At 44.1% G+C, this 20,485-nt stretch overlaps 2 protein-coding genes across 3 annotated transcripts; one reads left to right on the top strand and one right to left on the bottom strand.

The window, feature by feature from the left end:
- Positions 1-873: 873 nt before the first annotated feature.
- LOC115132249 (importin subunit alpha-4) lies at positions 874-17,233 on the bottom strand. 2 transcript variants are annotated; one of them, XM_029664706.2, is made up of 16 exons: positions 17,005-17,233; positions 14,598-14,642; positions 13,083-13,172; positions 12,916-12,945; positions 12,670-12,818; positions 11,120-11,205; positions 10,754-10,840; positions 10,502-10,671; positions 9,019-9,063; positions 8,790-8,921; positions 4,329-4,457; positions 3,996-4,100; positions 3,805-3,876; positions 3,494-3,656; positions 3,251-3,345; positions 874-2,946 (listed from the first exon to the last, which is right to left on the bottom strand). In XM_029664706.2, the coding sequence occupies exons 1-16, from the start codon at positions 17,071-17,073 to the stop codon at positions 2,848-2,850; spliced, it is 1,566 nt and encodes a 521-aa protein (XP_029520566.1). In that variant the 5' UTR covers positions 17,074-17,233; the 3' UTR covers positions 874-2,847. The 2 variants fall into 2 exon arrangements, with proteins under 2 accessions (XP_029520566.1, XP_029520558.1); XM_029664698.2 differs by having other exon boundaries at positions 10,754-10,846; positions 17,005-17,231.
- Positions 17,234-17,701: 468 nt separating this feature from the next.
- LOC115132261 (putative potassium channel regulatory protein) lies at positions 17,702-19,990 on the top strand. The gene is made up of 2 exons (XM_029664717.2): positions 17,702-18,927; positions 19,419-19,990. Exons 1-2 carry the CDS (start codon positions 18,350-18,352, stop codon positions 19,672-19,674), a joined length of 834 nt encoding a protein of 277 aa, XP_029520577.1. The 5' UTR covers positions 17,702-18,349; the 3' UTR covers positions 19,675-19,990.
- Positions 19,991-20,485: the final 495 nt, after the last annotated feature.

Raw genomic sequence — 20,485 nt, 5'->3', positions numbered from 1 at the left:
GCAAGAAGGTTTGCTGTGTCTGTCAGCGTAGTGTCCAGAGCATGGAGACGCTACCAGGAGATAGGCCAGTACATCAGGAGACGTGGAGGAGGCCGTAGGAGGGCATGTGTCTGCTCAAACGGTCAGACCCCTTGTGAGACCATATGCTGGTGTGGTTGGCCCTGGGTTCCTTCTAATGCAAGACAATGCTAGACCTCATGGCTGGAGTGTGTCAGCAGTTCCTGCAAGAGTAAGGCATTGATGCTATGGACTGGCCCGCCCGTTCCCCAGATCTGAATCCAATTGAGCACATCTGGGACATCATGACCCGCTCCATCCACCAATGCCACATTGCACCACAGACTGTCCAGAGGTTGGCGGATGCTTTAGTCCAGGTCTGGGAGGAGATCCCTCAGGAGACCATCCGCCACCTCATCAGGAGCATGCCCAGGTGTTGTAGGGAGGTCATACAGGCACGTGGAGGCCACACACTACGGCGCCTCATTTTGACTTGTTTTAAGGACATTACATCAAAGTTGTGGTTTTCCACTTTAATTTTGAGTGTGACTCCAAATCCAGACCTCCATGGGTTGATACATTTGATTTCCATTGATAATTTGTGTGATTTTGTCAGCACATTCAACTATGTAAAGAAAAAAGTATTTAATAAGAATATTTCATTCATTCAGATCTAGGATGTGTTATTTTAGTGTTCCCTTTATGTTTTTGAGCAGTGTACATTGTTGCGACTGCCCTTGTCTATCAGTTTTGTAGACCCCAGGAAGAGTAGCTGCTGCTTCTGCAAAAACTAAATGGGGATCCAAATAAACCGTGTGCATTTGCCATGGTTCTCAGTTAACCTAGTGAAAAAACACAAGAGACCAAACGGCTAAATGGATTTCAACTCATTTTCTTTAATATGCACAAGAGTTGAAAGGAACATTGTGAGCCACCTTAAAGAGATATGGATTCTAAAATGTATAAAAAGTAAGACAGAGGCCAAAATGCTATCTGTTGCTTTTTCGTCTTTAGTACATGTTTCGTTAGCAAGTAAAAATCTTGCCCAAAAGCATAAGCTTGTATCAGTTGCTGATACAAGACAAAAATTCCATTCTTTAAAGTGGCTCTCATTCTATGTCTCTAGAATCTAGATCAATGACTGTACACCAGCTAGACTTTGTTCATCGGTTGTGAATGGCTAGTCCAAAAAGGCGTGGGCCGCTCCCCTGAAATAATCCCCATTCCTTCTCAGTAGTTAGCAGCCAAAACATAACTACATTAGTCCAAATGTAATTTTTGTTTTTTCCAGTCCCTTCACAAATAAATGCTGGAGGGAAATCAAGACAAAAGTCCAGTTCACAAGAGAATTTTCAATCAAGTCATCGATCACGTTACACGTTTAAAAACAAAACTTCCCTGTTAATCTTTCAACTGTAAAAACATTTACAGCCTCGCAAAGTGAACCGATCGATGGATGACTGGCAAAATGCAGCTGCTTTGTACAGACCAAACTTCAGACAGTTGGGGAAATACTCTTAAATTGTAGAATTAGATGTAGCACATAGAAGAGACAAATATGGAACTGTATGGTCAATGGACCATTGCAATGCAACCATAGCTTTGACTTATCGAAGCAAACATTGCTTTCCACACACAGTAAGCAGAGGGAGGGGTGACTGAAGTGTGCATAAGACTGAATAGAAACTGCAGATGTGGAATCTACACAGATGAAATCAGTGTTACATCGTCTTTCTCTGTCCCTCTACCAATATATCTATCCAAAATATTTCCTCAAATTCTTGAGTCATTAAATTCAATGTCCGACGATATGTCTCCCCTGCAAGAGGAGATGGATGTCTTTTGGAAACGCCCAGTTGAAGCCTGGTTTTAAGGCTTATTTGTTGTTGAGGGGTTTCTCATTCAGAGGATAGAACCTGGTAAGAGGGACTGATCCAAAACCCAGTTTAGAGGTTCTGAGGAGAGGTGTGTTTGGTTCCAGCTCAACTCAACTCCCCTTCCCTCTCCTTTCAACCCAAAAACCTGTCCATCAGCAAGCCATCCATAGATCAATGCTACAAAGTCTTCCTTGTTATTAATTTCAGAATTTCCCTGTTGCATAATTTTAAATATATATTTTTTGTACTGTAAATCCATTGTTTTTCATGATGATTTCACAACTAAAAGGAAAAATATTATAGTGGTGGGTGGTTGTTGAAATCTGTTCAGTCCAATTGGGAATATGTCAACTGCTCACTTCTCTACCCTCTGAGAAGGGGGTTGAGAGCATTCATTCTCAGGGTTCTGTTCCAAAAAAAACTGTAGTTCAATGAGGACTGAATAATTAACAGCCCTTTGATGAGGTCATCAATTAGAATGTTTAACAAAGGACAGCCTAGATGCTGTCCGTACTCCTCAAAAGAGTCAATTAACTCGGAGGTTGAGTGTCTTCAGTCGCTGTGTCCAACGTGCTCTGATCCCAGACCATGAGACCAGACTCCAGAGAAGAGCACGCCTTTAAATGAGACCATTCCTCTTCTTTGCTGATATGATTGGTAGAACAAGATCATTGGTCCATGCACACAGATGACTTCAGTCTCTTCAGTGTCTTATGTGTGTGTGAACGTGTCTGAGTAAGAGAGGATAATAGCAACTTTTTGGCAACTGCAGGAATGACGGACGAGGCGTTTTCTCTTTCTGGAACATTTATAAGCATCGCTGTGAGATGCTTGAAAAGAGATGGATAACAATGATCCTTCCTTCAGTGCTTGAACTGTTGTTGTTAGTGAGTCAGTGATTGATGTTGGGAAGGAGGTGACTGGAGGGTTCAGAGCAGCTTGAGAGTTAGACCTACTAGGTGGCCGTTTGCCTTTAAAACTTGAACTCCTTTGCTTGCAGGTTGGTGGCGGGGTCAAAGTTGAATGTTCCGCCCTGAGTGGCTTCGGGGATCAAGCTGGGATCCTCATCAATCTAAAAAGAGAGAAGGAAAATAAATGGATCAGGGTGGTGCCATAGATGAACAAACACAGAGTGGAGACTAGATTCACTGTCACTACACAAAACATAGGTACATTTTTCATTCGATTTTATATAGAAATTTGTAGCAAGGCCTATAGCCGATTCCTCCGTCTTACCCCATTGACAGAGGAAGCGGAGGAAAAAGGCCCTGCGTTTCTGTAGCACACATCCTACACCCAGCACAGCACTGTCAGGACAGCGCTGGGTTCTAACGGTGTGCAAACTGTAGGGCTTCTGTCAGAGCAGAGGTACTCACATCGTCTCCTGAGAAGTACTGGTCGATGATCTCGAAGGCTAGTTTGTAGATATCCTCGTTTTCATGCTGCTGAAGGTTCTCGATCTTCTCTAGACCTAATGGGCAGAGAGAAATTAGCATGAAAGTCCATCGCAGTGAATCAATCTAGAATGTGTGCTTCACAATAGCAACACTACACTGTCATACAATGGCAACATGGTGAACTGACACACGAGCACTCCCCCCTCTAACACACACACTGACCTCCACACTCCTCTATGATCTCAGCGATGGTGCTGGCCTCATCCCCGGCCATGATGAGGACGTTCTTGAGGCCGTCTAGGACCACCTGAACCACCTGGGAGTCCTTCACAGACAGCAGGCTGCAGAACGGAGGAACCACATTCTGCTGCACCAGGTACTCCACCTATAGGGTCGGGTAGAACATAGCAGATCAGCCTATCAGGGCCTTGCTTTGCCTACAGATGGGTAAACTTCACCAGCCAATCAGGACCATACAAAATGCAACACTGTATGGATTGGGTATTGATAGAAACAGCCCTGGTAGAACATACCTGATCTTTTCTTCCACTTATTGTCAAGTTGCTGATGGCCCAGGCTGCCTCCTTCTGTGTGCCAAAGTCTCCCTGCAGACAAACACAGAGAGAGGTTGTCAGTGGTTAGGGTAGTGTTCCCTACAGATCTCCACAAGAACATAGGGGCTACATAATGCTTCGTAGGGCTACACAAGGGCTCAGCGACTCACCTTAGCCAGCTGGTGGATGATCATGGGCAGCAGGCCAGCGTCGATGACGGCCTGCACCTGCTGCTGGTTGCCTGCTGTGATGTTGGACAGGAACCACACGGCCTCCTAGTGGGCGGGAGGGATACACACACACACAGGAAGCCATTCAGCTGAGAGAAACCCACAGACACGCACACCATGGACCACATGAGTACGACTGAGACCGTTACACAGAGGTATAGATACTGTTGGAAATAAACGACACTGGGGTCCATCCCATTTCAACGCTACAGGACTTAATTACAGCAAAACAAACATATGCCACCAAATAGCATCTAAAAGTGTGCCTGTTACCTTGTTGATCTTCTCCTTGGGGTGTGTGAGCAGGTTGGGGAAGTGCGAGAGGACGTCACAGTTGAGCACCACCTGCGTCTGCTCGTCTGTCCCCGTCACAATGTTCCCCACTGCCCTCAGAGCTGCAGTCTACAGGATATGACATCATAGGTGGTTAATGACGTCACAGGAAGTCACACATTCCGTACAGTAAGTTCCAGGTATATTACCCTTCCCACAAGCCTAACCTCAACCATTAGAGGGAAAACTGGAAACGGATCTTAGATCAGAGTAGGGGTGACTTCACCCTACTTAGGGATGTGACGGTCATGAAATCTTGTCAGCCGGTGATTGTCAAGCAAATAAACTGTCATTCACACGGTAATTGACAGTTAACATAAACACGTTTAGCATCTCCTGGCTTCCACACAGCCTACAAGTCACTGATGCAGACCGTAGGAACATCTAATAAATCCATGTAATATAGCCTACACCCTCACAATAAATCCATGTAATATAGCCTACACCCTCACAATAAATCCATGTAATATAGCCTACACCCTCACAATAAATCCATGTAATATAGCCTACACCCTCACAATAAATCCATGTAATATAGCCTACACCCTCACAATAAATCCATGTAATATAGCCTACACCCTCACAATAAATCCATGTAATATAGCCTACACCCTCACAATAAATCCATGTAATATAGCCTACACCCTCACAATAAATCCATGTAATATAGCATACACCTTCAATAAACATGTAATATAAATAAATCCATGTAATATAGCCTACACCCTCACAATAAATCCATGTAATATAGCCTACACCCTCACAATAAATCCATGTAATATAGCCTACACCCTCACAATAAATCCATGTAATATAGCCTACACCCTCACAATAAATCCATGTAATATAGCCTACACCCTCACAATAAATCCATGTAATATAGCCTACACCCTCACAATAAATCCATGTAATATAGCCTACACCCTCACAATAAATCCATGTAATATAGCCTACACCCTCACAATAAATCCATGTAATATAGCCTACACCCTCACAATAAATCCATGTAATATAGCCTACACCCTCACAATAAATCCATGTAATATAGCCTACACCCTCACAATAAATCCATGTAATATAGCCTACACCCTCACAATAAATCCATGTAATATAGCCTACACCCTCCTCACAATAAATCCATGTAATATAGCCTACACCCTCACAATAAATCCATGTAATATAGCCTACACCCTCACAATAAATCCATGTAATATAGCATACACCTTCACAATAAATCCATGTAATATAGCCTACACCCTCACAATAAATCCATGTAATATAGCCTACACCCTCACAATAAATCCATGTAATATAGCCTACACCCTCACAATAAATCCATGTAATATAGCCTACACCCTCACAATAAATCCATGTAATATAGCCTACACCTTCACAATAAATCCATGTAATATAGCCTACACCCTCACAATAAATCCATGTAATATAGCCTACACCCTCACAATAAATCCATGTAATATAGCCTACACCCTCACAATAAATCCATGTAATATAGCCTACACCCTCACAATAAATCCATGTAATATAGCCTACACCCTCACAATAAATCCATGTAATATAGCCTACACCCTCACAATAAATCCATGTAATATAGCCTACACCCTCACAATAAATCCATGTAATATAGCCTACACCCTCACAATAAATCCATGTAATATAGCATACACCTTCACAATAAATCCATGTAATATAGCCACACCCTCACAATAAATCCATGTAATATAGCCTACACCTCACAATAAATCCATGTAATATAGCCTACACCCTCACAATAAATCCATGTAATATAGCCTACACCCTCACAATAAATCCATGTAATATAGCCTACACCCTCACAATAAATCCATGTAATATAGCCTACACCCTCACAATAAATCCATGTAATATAGCCTACACCCTCACAATAAATCCATGTAATATAGCCTACACCTTCACAATAAATCCATGTAATATAGCCTACACCTTCACAATAAATCCATGTAATATAGCCTACACCCTCACAATAAATCCATGTAATATAGCCTACACCTTCACAATAAATCCATGTAATATAGCCTACACCCTCACAATAAATCCATGTAATATAGCCTACACCTTCACAATAAATCCATGTAATATAGCCTACACCTTCACAATAAATCCATGTAATATAGCCTACACCTTCACAATAAATCCATGTAATATAGCCTACACCTTCACAATAAATCCATGTAATATAGCCTACACCTTCACAATAAATCCATGTAATATAGCCTACACCCTCACAATAAATCCATGTAATATAGCCTACACCCTCACAATAAATCCAATATTTATTTTAGACAGCTCTAAAGAAAATGTAGTCTATTTCAGAAGAACAGAATAGCATACCGAGTTTCCTTATGATAGGTCCTGACCTGGCTATGCCATATGGCTGTGGGCTACACTAGTTTAGCAGACAAGATTTACTTAGAATTCCATGGCATTATTTTATAGTATGAAGAATACAACTGCACATAGCAAAATTAAATAAAGGATATTTTCTCCAAACAATTTAAGAAGTTTGCAAATGCGACTATTCTGTGTACTCCTATATATGTTTAATTGAGTTATTTATGCAACTTTAGTTGATACACCAACATTGGGAATGTTTTCATTTTTAATACATTGTAAGGCTGCATGATGTGACTAATGATGATTTGAATAAAGTCTCATGAATGACATGAGCACCGTTTCTGGTGCAGGCTGCACACCATCAGTCTCTCATTCACAAGTTGACAAGCACTTGATAATATTCTCAACATGCCTCAAATTTCCCAGCGGCATCCCCTTAATCCCCTAAAAAAAATCTATGCCTTTTGCCACTAAAGTGGCCGTTGGGCTGAATATAATAATTATAATTCCTTTCTCCCGGCTGCCGTGCTCCAAAGCACCTCTCACGTGGTTCTCTCATATTTCAATTCTTAATAATTAGGCGATGCCCGTCACGTGATCAGGTCCTTCTCACAGGCATCTCTGCTAAGAAGTAGGCTACAAGTGAAGACCGACACATGCGCATCGCTCTTATGTTATAACTGTCCACATTTAGCCTACTTTTCATCAGCCAACAAGATGAGTAGGTCTAACGAACATCAAAAGCACTAGCGTATGTCAATCTACTATCTCCCATAGTACAAAAATGTACCTATTCTGTTGGTCCGCTTGTCCTGTGAAATAAATAATTACTCTAAACATACTCTGGGACCATTGTGGAATGCGATAAAGCCCAAATTAATACAACCACTCGCATCAAAATGAGGCTGATGCAACAGATCAGAGCATTTAGCTTAAAATGTTGATCAACTATTAGGCTATTTCATCACATAAGTGCAGCAACGCGCACACGGCAATAAGCATGAAGGTTCCAAAATGCAATCAATTAGCAGGAAAACACTGTGCTGAGTACCAGGCATTTAGCAAGTTTGGTAGGCTACTAATGACCGTCAGCAGCAGCATCAAAGCTATAGAAGCCTAGTTACCCTGACTAAACGGTCACGTGGTATTTGACTGTGGACATGACTCATGACCATCAGCAGCAGCATCAAAGCTATAGAAGCCTAGTTACCCTGACTAAACGGTCACGTGGCATTTGACTGTGGACATGACTCATGACCATCAGCAGCAGCATCAAAGCTATAGAAGCCTAGTTACCCTGACTAAACGGTCACGTGGTATTTGACTGTGGACATGACTCATGACCATCAGCAGCAGCATCAAAGCTATAGAAGCCTAGTTACCCTGACTAAACGGTCACGTGGCATTTGACTGCGGACATGACTCATGACCATCAGCAGCAGCATCAGAGCTATAGAAGCCTAGTTACCCTGACTAAACGGTCACGTGGCATTTGACTGTGGACATGACTCATGACCATCAGCAGCAGCATCAAAGCTATAGAAGCCTAGTTACCCTGACTAAACGGTCACGTGGTATTTGACTGTGGACATGACTCATGACCATCAGCATCAGAGCTATAGAAGCCTAGTTACCCTGACTAAACGGTCACGTGGTATTTGACTGTGGACATGACTCATGACCATCAGCAGCAGCATCAAAGCTATAGAAGCCTAGTTACCCTGACTAAACGGTCACGTGGTATTTGACTGTGGACATGACTCATGACCATCAGCATCAAAGCTATAGAAGCCTAGTTACCCTGACTAAACGGTCACGTGGTATTTGACTGTGGACATGACTCATGACCATCAGCATCAGCATCAAAGCTATAGAAGCCTAGTTACCCTGACTAAACGGTCACGTGGCATTTGACTGTGGACATGACTCATGACCATTGATGTGGCGGTAATACGGTCACAGTAACAGCCCTAATCCTACTTCCAATCAGGGGAAAGGAAGCAAACATACCTGAACTTTGACCTCTTGGTGGCTGAGCAGGGGGACGAGGAAGGGGACAACCCCCGAGTCGATGACCATCTGGATCTGTTCGTTCCCTCCGTCTGTGAGATAGGACAAGGCCCACACTGTATCCACTAGGATCTGACCACAGAGAGAGGACGGAGTTAGAACCAGGGAATTTCCATAGGGAATGGTAAAGCAACTAGCTTTGCTGTTGTGATAGTAGGGTGATACTTACATTTATATCAGTGTGGTATATCAATACACAGAGAGCAGGTAGAATCTGGAAGAGGAGGAGAGGAGAGAAGAGTCAGGCATAATGATTGGAGGCCTACAATGAAGCGACTATTGAGTAGATCAACAGACAGGACCCAGGGTGTTTTCTGTTTCAGCAGGCAGACACTGCAGACCTCCAGGACCAGGCTAGATGGTTGGGAACAGGGAAGCAGAATGCTAGGCAGCACCCAAAGTCCCAGACCACTTTCCCTAATCAAACCCCCCATCGTCTGATTGTCCTCAGAGCCAAACACATGGAACACAGCCAGAGCTGTTGGGCAAAGGGTTCAGCTTATATTGACGACACAAATATCTATGTGAAGATCATAAAATCAGTCAGATTGGCCTCCCGAGTGGCGCAGCATCGCAGTGCTTTAGGCATCACAAGACCCTGCTAGGTAAAGTCCCCCCTTATCTCAGCTCGCTGGTCACCATAGCATCTCCCACCTGTAGCAGACGCTCCAGCAGGTATATCTCTCTAGTCACCCCCAAAACCAATTCTTTCTTTGGCCGCCTCTCCTTCCAGTTCTCTGCTGCCAATGACTGGAACGAACTACAAAAATCTCTGAAACTGGAAACACTTATCTCCCTCACTAGCTTTAAGCACCAACTGTCAGAGCATCTTACAGATTACTGCACCTGTACATAGCCCACCTATAATTTAGCCCAAACAACTACCTCTTTCCCAACTGTATTTAATTAATTTATTTATTTTGCTCCTTTGCACCCCATTATTTTTATTTCTACTTTGCACATTCTTCCATTGCAAAACCACCATTCCAGTGTTTTACTTGCTATATTGTATTTACTTTGCCACCATGGCCTTTTTTGCCTTTACCTCCCTTCTCACCTCATTTGCTCACATCGTATATAGACTTGTTTATACTGTATTATTGACTGTATGTTTGTTTTACTCCATGTGTAACTCTGTGTCGTTGTATGTGTCGAACTGCTTTGCTTTATCTTGGCCAGGTCGCAATTGTAAATGAGAACTTGTTCTCAACTTGCCTACCTGGTTAAATAAAGGTGAAATAAAATAAAACAATTTTAAAAAATCACTACAGACCCGGGTTCAATTCCAGGCTGTGTCACAACCGGCCGTGACCAGGAGTCCCTTAGGGCGGCGCACAATTGGCCCAGTGTCGTCAGGGTTAGGGGAGGGTTTGGCCGGGGGGGCTTTACTTGGATCATCGCGCTAAAGCGACTCGTGGCGGGCCGGGCGCCTGCAGGCTGACTTCGGTCGTCAGCTGGACGGTGTTTCCTCCAACACATTGGTGCAGCTGGCTTCCGGGTTAAACGGGCAGGTGTTAAGAAGCGCGGTTTGGCGGGTCATGTTTCGGAGGACGCATGACATGACCTTCGCCTCTCCCGAGCCCGTTGCAGCGATGAGACAAGATCGTAATTGGATATCAACGAAATTCAGTTAGATTGAATGTCTGTCTTACCTCCTGTACTGTCTCCATGGGGGGCGGTGGGTCCTTGTTGCGGCAGAGGTTGACGATGACCCAGGTGACGTTGCGGAGGAAGGTGATGGGGATGGAGGGGTTAATAAACGACAGCAGGGGCTTGACCACGCCCAAGGAGATTACGTAATCCCTGCACTGCGGTCCATCGCCTGCACGGGAAGAACACAGGTGTCATTGACTGGCATCGGCCAGTGTGTGTGTGTGTATGCATGTGTGTGAGCCATCACTCACCGATGATGTTGCCTAGCGCCCACACGGCCTGTTCACATACGTTCTGGTGAGGAGATTGTAGCAGCCGCAGGAATAGAGGCACAGCATCTGGACATGTAGAGAGAAAGGCAGACCCATATGTTAGACAACATTGTAGACAACAGACAGAGACATCAGTTAGAGACAGGTAGAGAAAGAGACATAAGTTAGACAGAGGTAGAGTGAGGGTCTGGCAGACAAGAGACAGAGAGATGGGGAAGACAGTTGAGAGCAGGTGTTTCTATACCAGGAACCAGATGGATAGATTGGCTCAAATAGACCAGTCCATTATGTATGCCTGATGGGTCAGTTTGAAACTGGGCCACAGAAGAACTAGAAACTACTTACTAGATTTGACCACAGCTTGAGTCTGTTGTGACGTCCCTGATGCTATGTTGGTCAACGCCCAGGCAGCCTCAAACTGGAGAGAGGGACTGGGGAAGAGGAGAGAGTAAATGAGCCTAGCTATATGAAGAGACAAACAGAAGCTGAAAAAGCACATAAAGGCCAGTATCCCGGAGTCGCCTCTTCACTGTTGACGTTGAGACTGGTGTTTTGTGGGTACTATTTAATGAAGCTGCCAGTTGAGGACTTGTGAGGAGTCTGTTTCTCAAACTAGACACGAACGTACTTGTCCTCTTGCTCAGTTGTGACCCGGGGCCTCCCACTCCTCTTTATATTCTGGTTAGAGACAGTTTGCTCTGTTCTGTGACGGGAGTAGTACACAGCGTTATATGAGATCTTCAGTTTCTTGGCAATTTCTCGCATGGAATAGCCTTCTTTTCTCAGAACAAGAACAGACTGACAAGTTTCAGAAGAAAGTTCTTTGTTTCTGGCCAGTTTGGGCCTGTAAATCAAACCCACAAATGCTGATGCTCCAGATACTCACCTAGTCTAAAGAAGGCCAGTTGTAATTGCTTCTTTAATCAAAACAACAGTTTTCAGCTGTGCTAACAATTGCAAAAGTTTTTTTTAATGATCAATTAGACTTTTAAAGTGATAATCCAAGTTTAGCTAACACAACGTGCAATTGGAACACAGGAGTGATGGTTGCTGATAATGGGCCTCTGTACGCCCATGTAAATATTATATTAAACATCTGCCATTTCCAGCTACAATAGTCATTTACAACATTAACAATGTCTACACTATATTTCTGATCAATTTGATGCCATTTTAATGGACAAAAAAATGTGCTTTTCTTTTAAAACAAGTATATTTCTAAGTGACCCCAAACTTCTGAACGGTAGTGTGTGTGTATATATATATATATCTATCTATCGTTGCCTCAAAGCTCCTGCCTCCATCACCCAACCTCCCCTTTCTACACAACACATACATCCCCCCCATGTCTCCAGCAGCCCTGTGCCTGTCCAAGCGTGACACCCCACCCTGCACATTAAGCCCTGCCCCCCAGTCTCATCCCACCCACCAGTCCATGTCCAGGGGAGTCCCCCCTAATCGCTCCCCACCCCCATCACTGAAGAGATAGAGCTGTCAGCTGTGGGGCAGCACTAGTGCAGCAGAGCAGAACACACACTTTCTCTCCTATCCGTCTGTCTGCAGCCTGCTACAGTGTTCACATCAGCCCAGCCATGCGGAGGAGAGGGAGGGCACACCAGTAGCCCCAGAGCATGACAGAGAATGTAGAGAGAGACAATGGAGAGAGAGAGAATGGAGAGAGAGCAGTCTGACACATACGGGGCTAGTCTACCCACTCATTCACGCTCCGGTTTTCAGCCTTCTCTCCTTTCGCACTTCTCCAACTTTTGAATGGGGGCATCACACAGAATTAACACAGGGGCAATTTGCCGCCCCCATCTTTGAATTACTCTTCCAGGGCAAATGTGCCCCATGACCCATACAGTCTCTTCCTCCCCCCCATAAAGCAGACTTACTTGTCGTCCCTCTCCAGGCATTTGACCAGGATGGGCAGGATGCCGGACTTAATCAAGTCGTCGATGGGGGGGTTTCTGTCACTGGACAGGAGTTTTCTGGCTGCCTGCACGGCACTGAGCTGGATGAGTCCGTTGTCACTGACAGCATTCTGACAGGAAGGAGAGCGAGAACACGAGGTTAGCTCCAACAGCTCAAGGTGTATGTACAGGATGGGTCTCAACAACACTGACAGAATGCAGGCTTACCTGTAAGATGGCTTCCAGTGTTACATTTTGCTGCAAAACAAAAAACTAGAGTTGTGAGATTTGCTGTAGCTACACGTTTACATGGTGCAAGGTTAGAGCTAGGAAACATATCCCTGTCATTCCTGAACTTCAAGTCGTAGTGTGAGAGAGAATGAGGACTGACTCACCCCTTTAAAGTCAGAGTCTATGTCTGAGTCTTCCAGGCTCTCCTCCTGTGGAACGTTCCTCTTCTTCAGAAGGTGCTCATCTCGTTTGTTCTGGGGGGAAAAAATAAATATATTTTTTTTAAGTGTTGAAAATCCTAGAAGGAATATAGGAGTGAATGCTATTAGAAACATTCACCCACACGGCGAGGGAATAGATTCCCTGCTTGACTCCTACAGGCTAAGACTGCTCCCATAACCTCCCAGTGATGTTAGTGGCAGATAGCACGAGGGAGGAATGCATCCATCTCTGCACAGACGGGTCTCTTCTGCAGCACACATACTGCTATGTGAGAGAACTGCTGTGTCACTCATCCTACATTAGTGGTTTGCTCTTCTGTAAGGGTAGGACATGGCTTTTTAGCAGAAAAAAACTGAAGTTCTCTCACACTTGTTGTCAAATCATACAGGCCTACTGGATATGTTTCTACAAAACTGCTGGTCAGCTCAGACTTCCTGAAACACTTCTGTAAGCCGCATTCAGGACATGTTGGGGCCTTAGTGCAAAGACACTAAGGTGTCAATCATTTTCATTGTATCATCTCAGCTCAGAGTCATATTCCAATGGAATGAGTCCCCCCCCACAGATGCTGATCTAAGTTCAGTTTGGCACCATCCCCTCTAATAGTCATGGTTCTACATCCAGAGAATGGTCATGGTTCTAGAGAGTCATAGTTATACATCCAGAGGAATGGTCATGGTTCTACCCAGAGCAGCTGCTGTAGAGTTATACATCCAGAGGAATGGTCATGGTTCTACCCAGAGCAGCTGCTATATACGTCCAAGACAAGCCTGTGTGTCTGACGAACCTACTTAATGGCCCCTGGCCAGAGCTCTGCTCTTCCGCAGGCCAGGAGAGGGAAACCCTCCCCAAGGCTGAGGGGTAAGACCAGTCTGGCCTCTCTGACAGGGTGGGAGAGCGAGAGAGGGATGACCTAAATACAGCCAAGGCATCCTGACTCTTCAACAACAACCTGAGCATAAGAGGGGGGGGGGGTTCCTCACACACACCTATTTAGAAACTAAATGAATCCACAGATAGAACAGCCCATAAGGGGCAGGGGGTGGACCAGGCTGCTCTGTCTCGGCCAATTGGGAGACTGCAACATTTCCCGTCAAAATAAAGGTGAATTAATTCTATAACCCTGCTTCCACCTAACATCCAAGTCCCAGAGAGACTTAACAGGCTGGAAAAGGGCCTGCATGTATCAATTAAATGTACAGTTGTGCCACGCATACCAAAATAAGAGGTACATGACAGACACAGCAGAGCTGGAAAGGCATCTGTGGAGTGGGCCAGGACACAAACAGAGACCAGAGAGGTGTGGTAGGGTGGGAGGTGAAGGGTGAAACTCAAGAGGATAGTGTGGAGATTTAGCCTGTCTAATTTCAGTGTGGGGAGGAGAAGAAGTAGGCTAATGGGTTAGTCCACTGGATGCAACTGAACTATAAACAGTCAATAGAAATGCTGAGGCTCACCTTTCTCAGCTCCACTGTCACTTCATTGCGATGTCTTCGCATAGTCTGTAAGAGAGAGAGGAGCACAGTCAGAGATGAGCCTAACTACTGGAGCATTAAAAAGACAGCCCATACACTCAAACAAACCCCATGCAATGTTAGTCAATTGGAACTGGCTCCATTTTGTTTACAGACTGGGCTTTAGATTACAAATGTACTGCTGCATGTTGGCAACTGGCGGCAGAGGATCATGTTAACTTGATTGCCAGTCGGGGCATCCTGGTTCATATTACTAACGCTGTGTAACCTCCCTCATGCAAGCAATGATTCTGTTTACATTTATCCACCAAATCAAAGGTGTGACCCCCTGCTGCTGGCAAAACCCTGCCCCTGATCTGACACCCTAACTCAAGGTTGCAGTAAAAACAGATGTGGTTCCGTATGTGTTTGAAACACTCCATCTATTGAAGACGGAACACAATGTTTTGTCAACACTGCCTTTTGTGGGAACTGTGTTTAGGGAGGATAGTGAATCAGCCATGAGAGAAAGCCTGAGAGTGGCTCAGCTGGCCAGCTGGGAGGAGGAAGTCAGAGACCTCTGAAACTCAACAACGATCGATCAAATCTATGGAATTCCAAGCATTTCTCTGGGACACTCATTCCATGCTGGGACAAGAGGGCGACTTCCTGAGAGAGGGAAGACTGCCTCAGCTCCTGGAGAACACACCAGAGGTCTTCAACCTTTCTTTACATTTGAATACTACTTATTCTGCATAGCCAATGTTGATTGTGGAGTATCCTGTTATATGTTGGGATTATTATTGTATTATATCAACGTCATACACAGCAGTCACTGTGGCCCTCTGTGGTGGTGTAGGTCAGAACTTGTGAAAGGGATACATTTTCTGTATCCTTTTAACATTCCTTGAAGTCTAAACACAGCCTAAATCTCACTGAAGATGCTGTGCGTGTCCTCTCTGATGCAGTAGAATTCAGCACTATAGGAGCAGGGTGAGTGTGTTGCCCTGGGGCACTTCTATAGATCTGATAGGTTACTGTGCCTAAAGGATAGGGGCTGTATCTGGACAAGGCCTTTCATCTCTGACAACAAGTGATCCATTTCGTATTCTTGGCTTAGCTGCTGCAAGCTTATCAGCAGGGCTGGTGGGTCGTCAGACATGTGCAAGTCACACTGGCACTTGGCCCCAAAACAACCATGCCGCACTTCTGTTTCCTCTTCGCTCAATATAGCACATACCAGATGGACAGTAATCCATCATGACCTCCATCCGAGATTACTGTGTTTCTAATACATAAGAATATGGGATAGTCAACATGTTATGTCGTCCCAAAAGTGGAATATTTATGTTAAGGATGTGTGATCTATACAGATACAAGGGAAATGGCATGTCCCTTTGAATTAAATGTGTCCCTAATCATCGAGTATGAGGTTTTAATTGTACCTTTATTTAAATAGGCAAGTCAGTTAAGAACAAATTCTTATTTACAAAAGACTGCCTACCCCGCCAATCGTGCACCGACCTATGAGTCTCCAAACACGGCAGGTTGTGATACAGCCTGGAATCGAACCAAGGTCTGTCGTGACGCCTCTAGCACTGAGAGGCAGTGCCTTAGACCGCTGCGCCACTCTGGAGGGGTATGGAATCAGCATGGTGACAGTAGCATCATTAGCTTTAGTTCCAGATGTGCTATGGTGGTAACTGCTCTAACTCACTATTTGTTAAACACCCACCCTGCGGTCACTGGGACATTGAATTGCAAGCTGTTTATTCACGTATGAGTTAGTTAGCTGGGTATATTATTATAAACTGATTAATAACGCCGAATCTCAACTGTTGCAGCCGTGGAAGTTGAGTTGTGCTAGTTGTTTTGTAACAGCTAATGTGCATCATCCGCCCATTTTGACACATACAACTAGCTATAATTAGCTGGTTTGGTTAGCTGGTAAGCGTATCTATCTCAGTTAAGTTACAGTGACTGACTTGCCAACTCGAAATATCAAATGTCATGACCAACATCAAGATAGTTAGTTGTCTGGTGCCTTTTACCAATTATAACCATTACTTTCATTTAGTTTAGTTGATGTCAGAATAGTTCATTTAAAAAAATATGTTCCTCACAACCTAGCTAGCTGCTAGCAAGCACAGAGTTAGCAACTTTCCTGGCTAACTAGCAGGCCTTGCGAAGCCGCGCCCGCTCCGCATGATACACTTTAGTTAGTTAGTGAATGTGGATGATATCATAATCGGCGACACATTATAGAAAAAGATAACTTCAACACGGACGGACAATGAATACTACAGCAACCAAACCGAATTGAGAACTAGGTAACCCCGAGTGTTCGCAACCACTCGTTGCTAACGGCTAGTTAGCCAGCCAGCTAACGTTAGCCTAGCTAGATTCTCACCTCGACATCGCGCCCCTTATTTTTGAAGCTCTTAATTCGGTGGTTATCCAAATCGGCGTTTTCTGCCATGGCTGTCTGTGTTCGGGATGTTTGGCTATCCTGCGCTTGAAGCTCCGGTGGGAAAAGAGAAAACGTACTGCTGTTTTGCCGAGGGTGCCTGTCCAGACGTGATACACGGCGATGGGATAATCTCGTCAGGGAGGAGCCACGGAATCCTGTCAATTGGGGGAGGAGGACCTAATGGCTAGTATGTGTGCATCCCCTAGTGAACCCACTTCCTTGCAACATTGTTGCGCAATGTAACTAGTTGATACCCTTAAATTGCTGCAATATATCGTTTTTTGTCTCCAATGAAGATACTGTACATTATTACCAAACGACTTGCTAATCAACTATGCTATGGGTGGCTACTTTACACGGATTGCTTGCTGTTGTTGACAGATAGGTTGGATTTGAGCCCAAAGGGAGGACTTCATTATGAAGAATCACTGAAGATCAATGCTTCACAAATTAAATAAGAAATGAATTGACTTTACTGTTAATCCACACAAATGTAGCTACACTAATATTTGAACAGAAAAACAATCAAATCACTACTACAGTTTGTTGTTTATTATTGCTTTAATGTATTACCTACAACTAAATAAACATTATCACATTGCATTTGAGGAAACTACATAAACATATGCTCACATATTTACCCATCCTATTTATTTCAGATTAAGTGCCACTCACTGTCATTTATTGAACTAAACGGACAGGAGGGTAGACTGAATAAAAGAGACACAAAGCTAAAGCATAAAAAACAATGCAACAAAAAAAGGATAATGCTAATCCCATGTTGAATGTAGATGTAACTTTAGACCCATGTCTACTGTCAGGAACCAAACCAACCATCCGGGGGGCCAACCTCTCTGTACTCCATTTAGTACCTTTATTACCACTTGAAGTTGCTGGGGGGAGCACAGCTTATAATTATGGCTGGAATGGAATGAATTGAATGGCATCAAACACATGGTAACCATGTATTTGATACTTTTCCGTTCCAGCCATAACCACGAGCCCGTCCTCCCCAATTAAGGTGCCTCCAACCTCCTGTGTTTTATTACTCAATTTACTCCATTGGGGCTCAATGATCAATTTCAATTTGTGGCTCATATTAGCCCCTAGTGGTAACATTCTGTACTGTCACCAGCCTCTCCAACTGAAGTTATGTGACTGCACTCACCTAGCATGAAATTTGTTTTGTTTACAGTTGGTGTTGCCAGGATATGTTCACTGAATACCACTCCTCTCCTTAGACCCATTCTTGTCTGCAATGATTTAAACTGTCAGTCATCTAAACATGAGTGCCCAGGACTTAATAACATTCAATATTGGAGGTCAAACATTCACCACTACTCTGTTAACTCTCAGAAGACACCAAGACTCAAGAATAGCTAGGATCCTGGATGGCAAAGACGCAGATTTTAAAGTTATCAGTGGACAAGTTTTTGTAGATAGAGATGGGACTTTCTTTAAATACATCCTGGATTATATGAGGACAGGTCAAATCACCTTGCCAGCAGAATTCTCTGACTACAATGGCTTGGCTCAAGAAGCACAGTTCTATGGTTTGCATCTTTTGGCACTTTGGGTTGAGAGGAACAGCCATCGATCCAGAGTTGAGATTCTAGAGTTGCGCTTCTCTGTCCAGGAAACTCACGGATTCTTCCAAATATTCTGCTCCAACAACAAAACTCTGGAGGCTTTGACGAGAAGGATATCCATTTTTGTGGAACATCCAAATCTGAATGGGAATTTCCCACACCTGCCTCAGAACTCCAGCACACCTCATCCTGTACCAGTCCAGAGACCCTCTCACCACAACATGGTGTTCCACTGTGGGACTGACCAACTAGCCAGGGATGACTTCTCTGCCAGGTGAGGGGAAGATACACTAGGCTATTATACCCATCTCAGTGTCTCCCATTGGCCAATTCCTCAAGTGCTCCATATTGTATGATGAGTTTATTAGTCACATGCACAGAGTTGCAGATGTAATTGCAGGGTACAGTGAAATTCTTAAGCTCCGAGCTCCAACAGTGCAGGTCAAAAAGAGAAGTGAATGAAACAATACAAATAATAATTAAAATATATACATATTTACAACTGTAACACTAATACATGTCCATTGGGGGGTGGGGGCAGGGTAAAGGTAGAATGTCCCTGAGGGATTGTCCATTGGGGGAGCAGCAGGGGGGAAGTGAGAAGTCCAGGGGACATGGGGAGCAGGTAGCTGCCTAGTGTATAGGCACTCGCCTGTGTAATGTTAGGGGAAACACTGGATCCTTAATAACTCTTGTATGTTTATTCAAAGAACTATATTATGCACAATTTTTAAAGACCAAACTTGCATTGTTTTACTCTTACAGGTTTGTAACTATTGAGCCGGATGACAGAAAGCTTCTCAACAGCACCAACGTCCTGGGCCTGCTGGTAGACACCCTTCTGAAGGATGGGTTTCGCCTGATCGACACAAGGACAGTTTCCCAAGAGGAGAAGACTGAATGCTACATGTTTGAAAGGAGCAGGAATACCCAGATCGTTGTACTGAGTGAAAGCCCCAGGGCAGAACATCTCAGAAGACAGGACACACAGAGCCAGCTTGGTGAAGGAAAGAAAAAGTGAACTCAGTGTCAGGGTGCATCTCAAAAGTCTGAAGTGGTTCCCTTTCCATGTCCAGTTCTGTCATATCAGTGGACTTCAGACTATTGAGATGGATCCATTCTCTGCGAGTCAGACTGGATTGACCAGCAGATGGCGACAAAGGATAATAATGTTGAGGGCCATAATGTCAATATGCTTCACCTCACCATTAGTCTCAATTTATACAGTATATTTTATTTGACATCAATTTCCTGTGTCCTAAAGTATATTTCCAAAAGTACAATTCTCTAAATTGAAATAGAATTGAGAATGTATTTGATCAAGAACACAAATAAAACATGAAAAAAAACCGTTGTTTTATTCAACCAGGTAGCCCATAGACTGATGTCGAACGGCAATGCTTTGCTTCAACAGCACCGTCAATACTGGAGGCTTCAGCAGTGGTGAACTCCAATATTTACGTGCTGCTACAGCAAGGCAGCCTGTCACAGAATGGCGGTCACAAGCCTCGGATGTCCAGGCTTCGCTCACGTTGTCACAGACATGCACATAACACCACAGCCATCCTCTCTTGTACCCAGGCTGAACTCTCAAGCCCTTGCCTTAGAGACTTATCATAGGTCTGAGAGGATAGGATAGGTGTAAGCACAGGTTGGGCAACTCTGGTCCTGGAGGGCCATGGTGTATGCAGGCTTGTGCTCCGGCACACCTGATTTAATTGATTGTGGTCTTAAACCACAATTAGTTGAATCAGGTGTGTTAGAGCTGGGTTGTAACAAAAGCCTGCATACACCATGGCCCTCCAGGACATAGCCTAGCAGGTGGAACTATT

Source organism: Oncorhynchus nerka, linkage group LG2 (assembly GCF_034236695.1).
Source record: "Oncorhynchus nerka isolate Pitt River linkage group LG2, Oner_Uvic_2.0, whole genome shotgun sequence".
NCBI lineage: Eukaryota > Metazoa > Chordata > Actinopteri > Salmoniformes > Salmonidae > Oncorhynchus > Oncorhynchus nerka.
The sequence above is the reverse complement of the archived record's forward strand: the minus strand, read 5'-3'. Positions and strand labels throughout refer to the sequence as shown.

Coding starts and splice junctions, on each gene's coding strand:
- LOC115132249 (XM_029664698.2), bottom strand. CDS start 17,073: ATGGCAGAAAACGCCGATTTGGATAACCACCGAATTAAGAGCTTCAAA. Junction 4,101..4,328: donor CCAAGGAGAAGATCAACAAG/GTAACAGGCACA, acceptor CCCGCCCACTAG/GAGGCCGTGTGGTTCCTGTC. Junction 3,346..3,493: donor GATCATAGAGGAGTGTGGAG/GTCAGTGTGTGT, acceptor TCTGCCCATTAG/GTCTAGAGAAGATCGAGAAC.
- LOC115132261 (XM_029664717.2), top strand. CDS start 18,350: ATGAGTGCCCAGGACTTAATAACATTCAATATTGGAGGTCAAACATTC. Junction 18,928..19,418: donor AGGGATGACTTCTCTGCCAG/GTGAGGGGAAGA, acceptor TTACTCTTACAG/GTTTGTAACTATTGAGCCGG.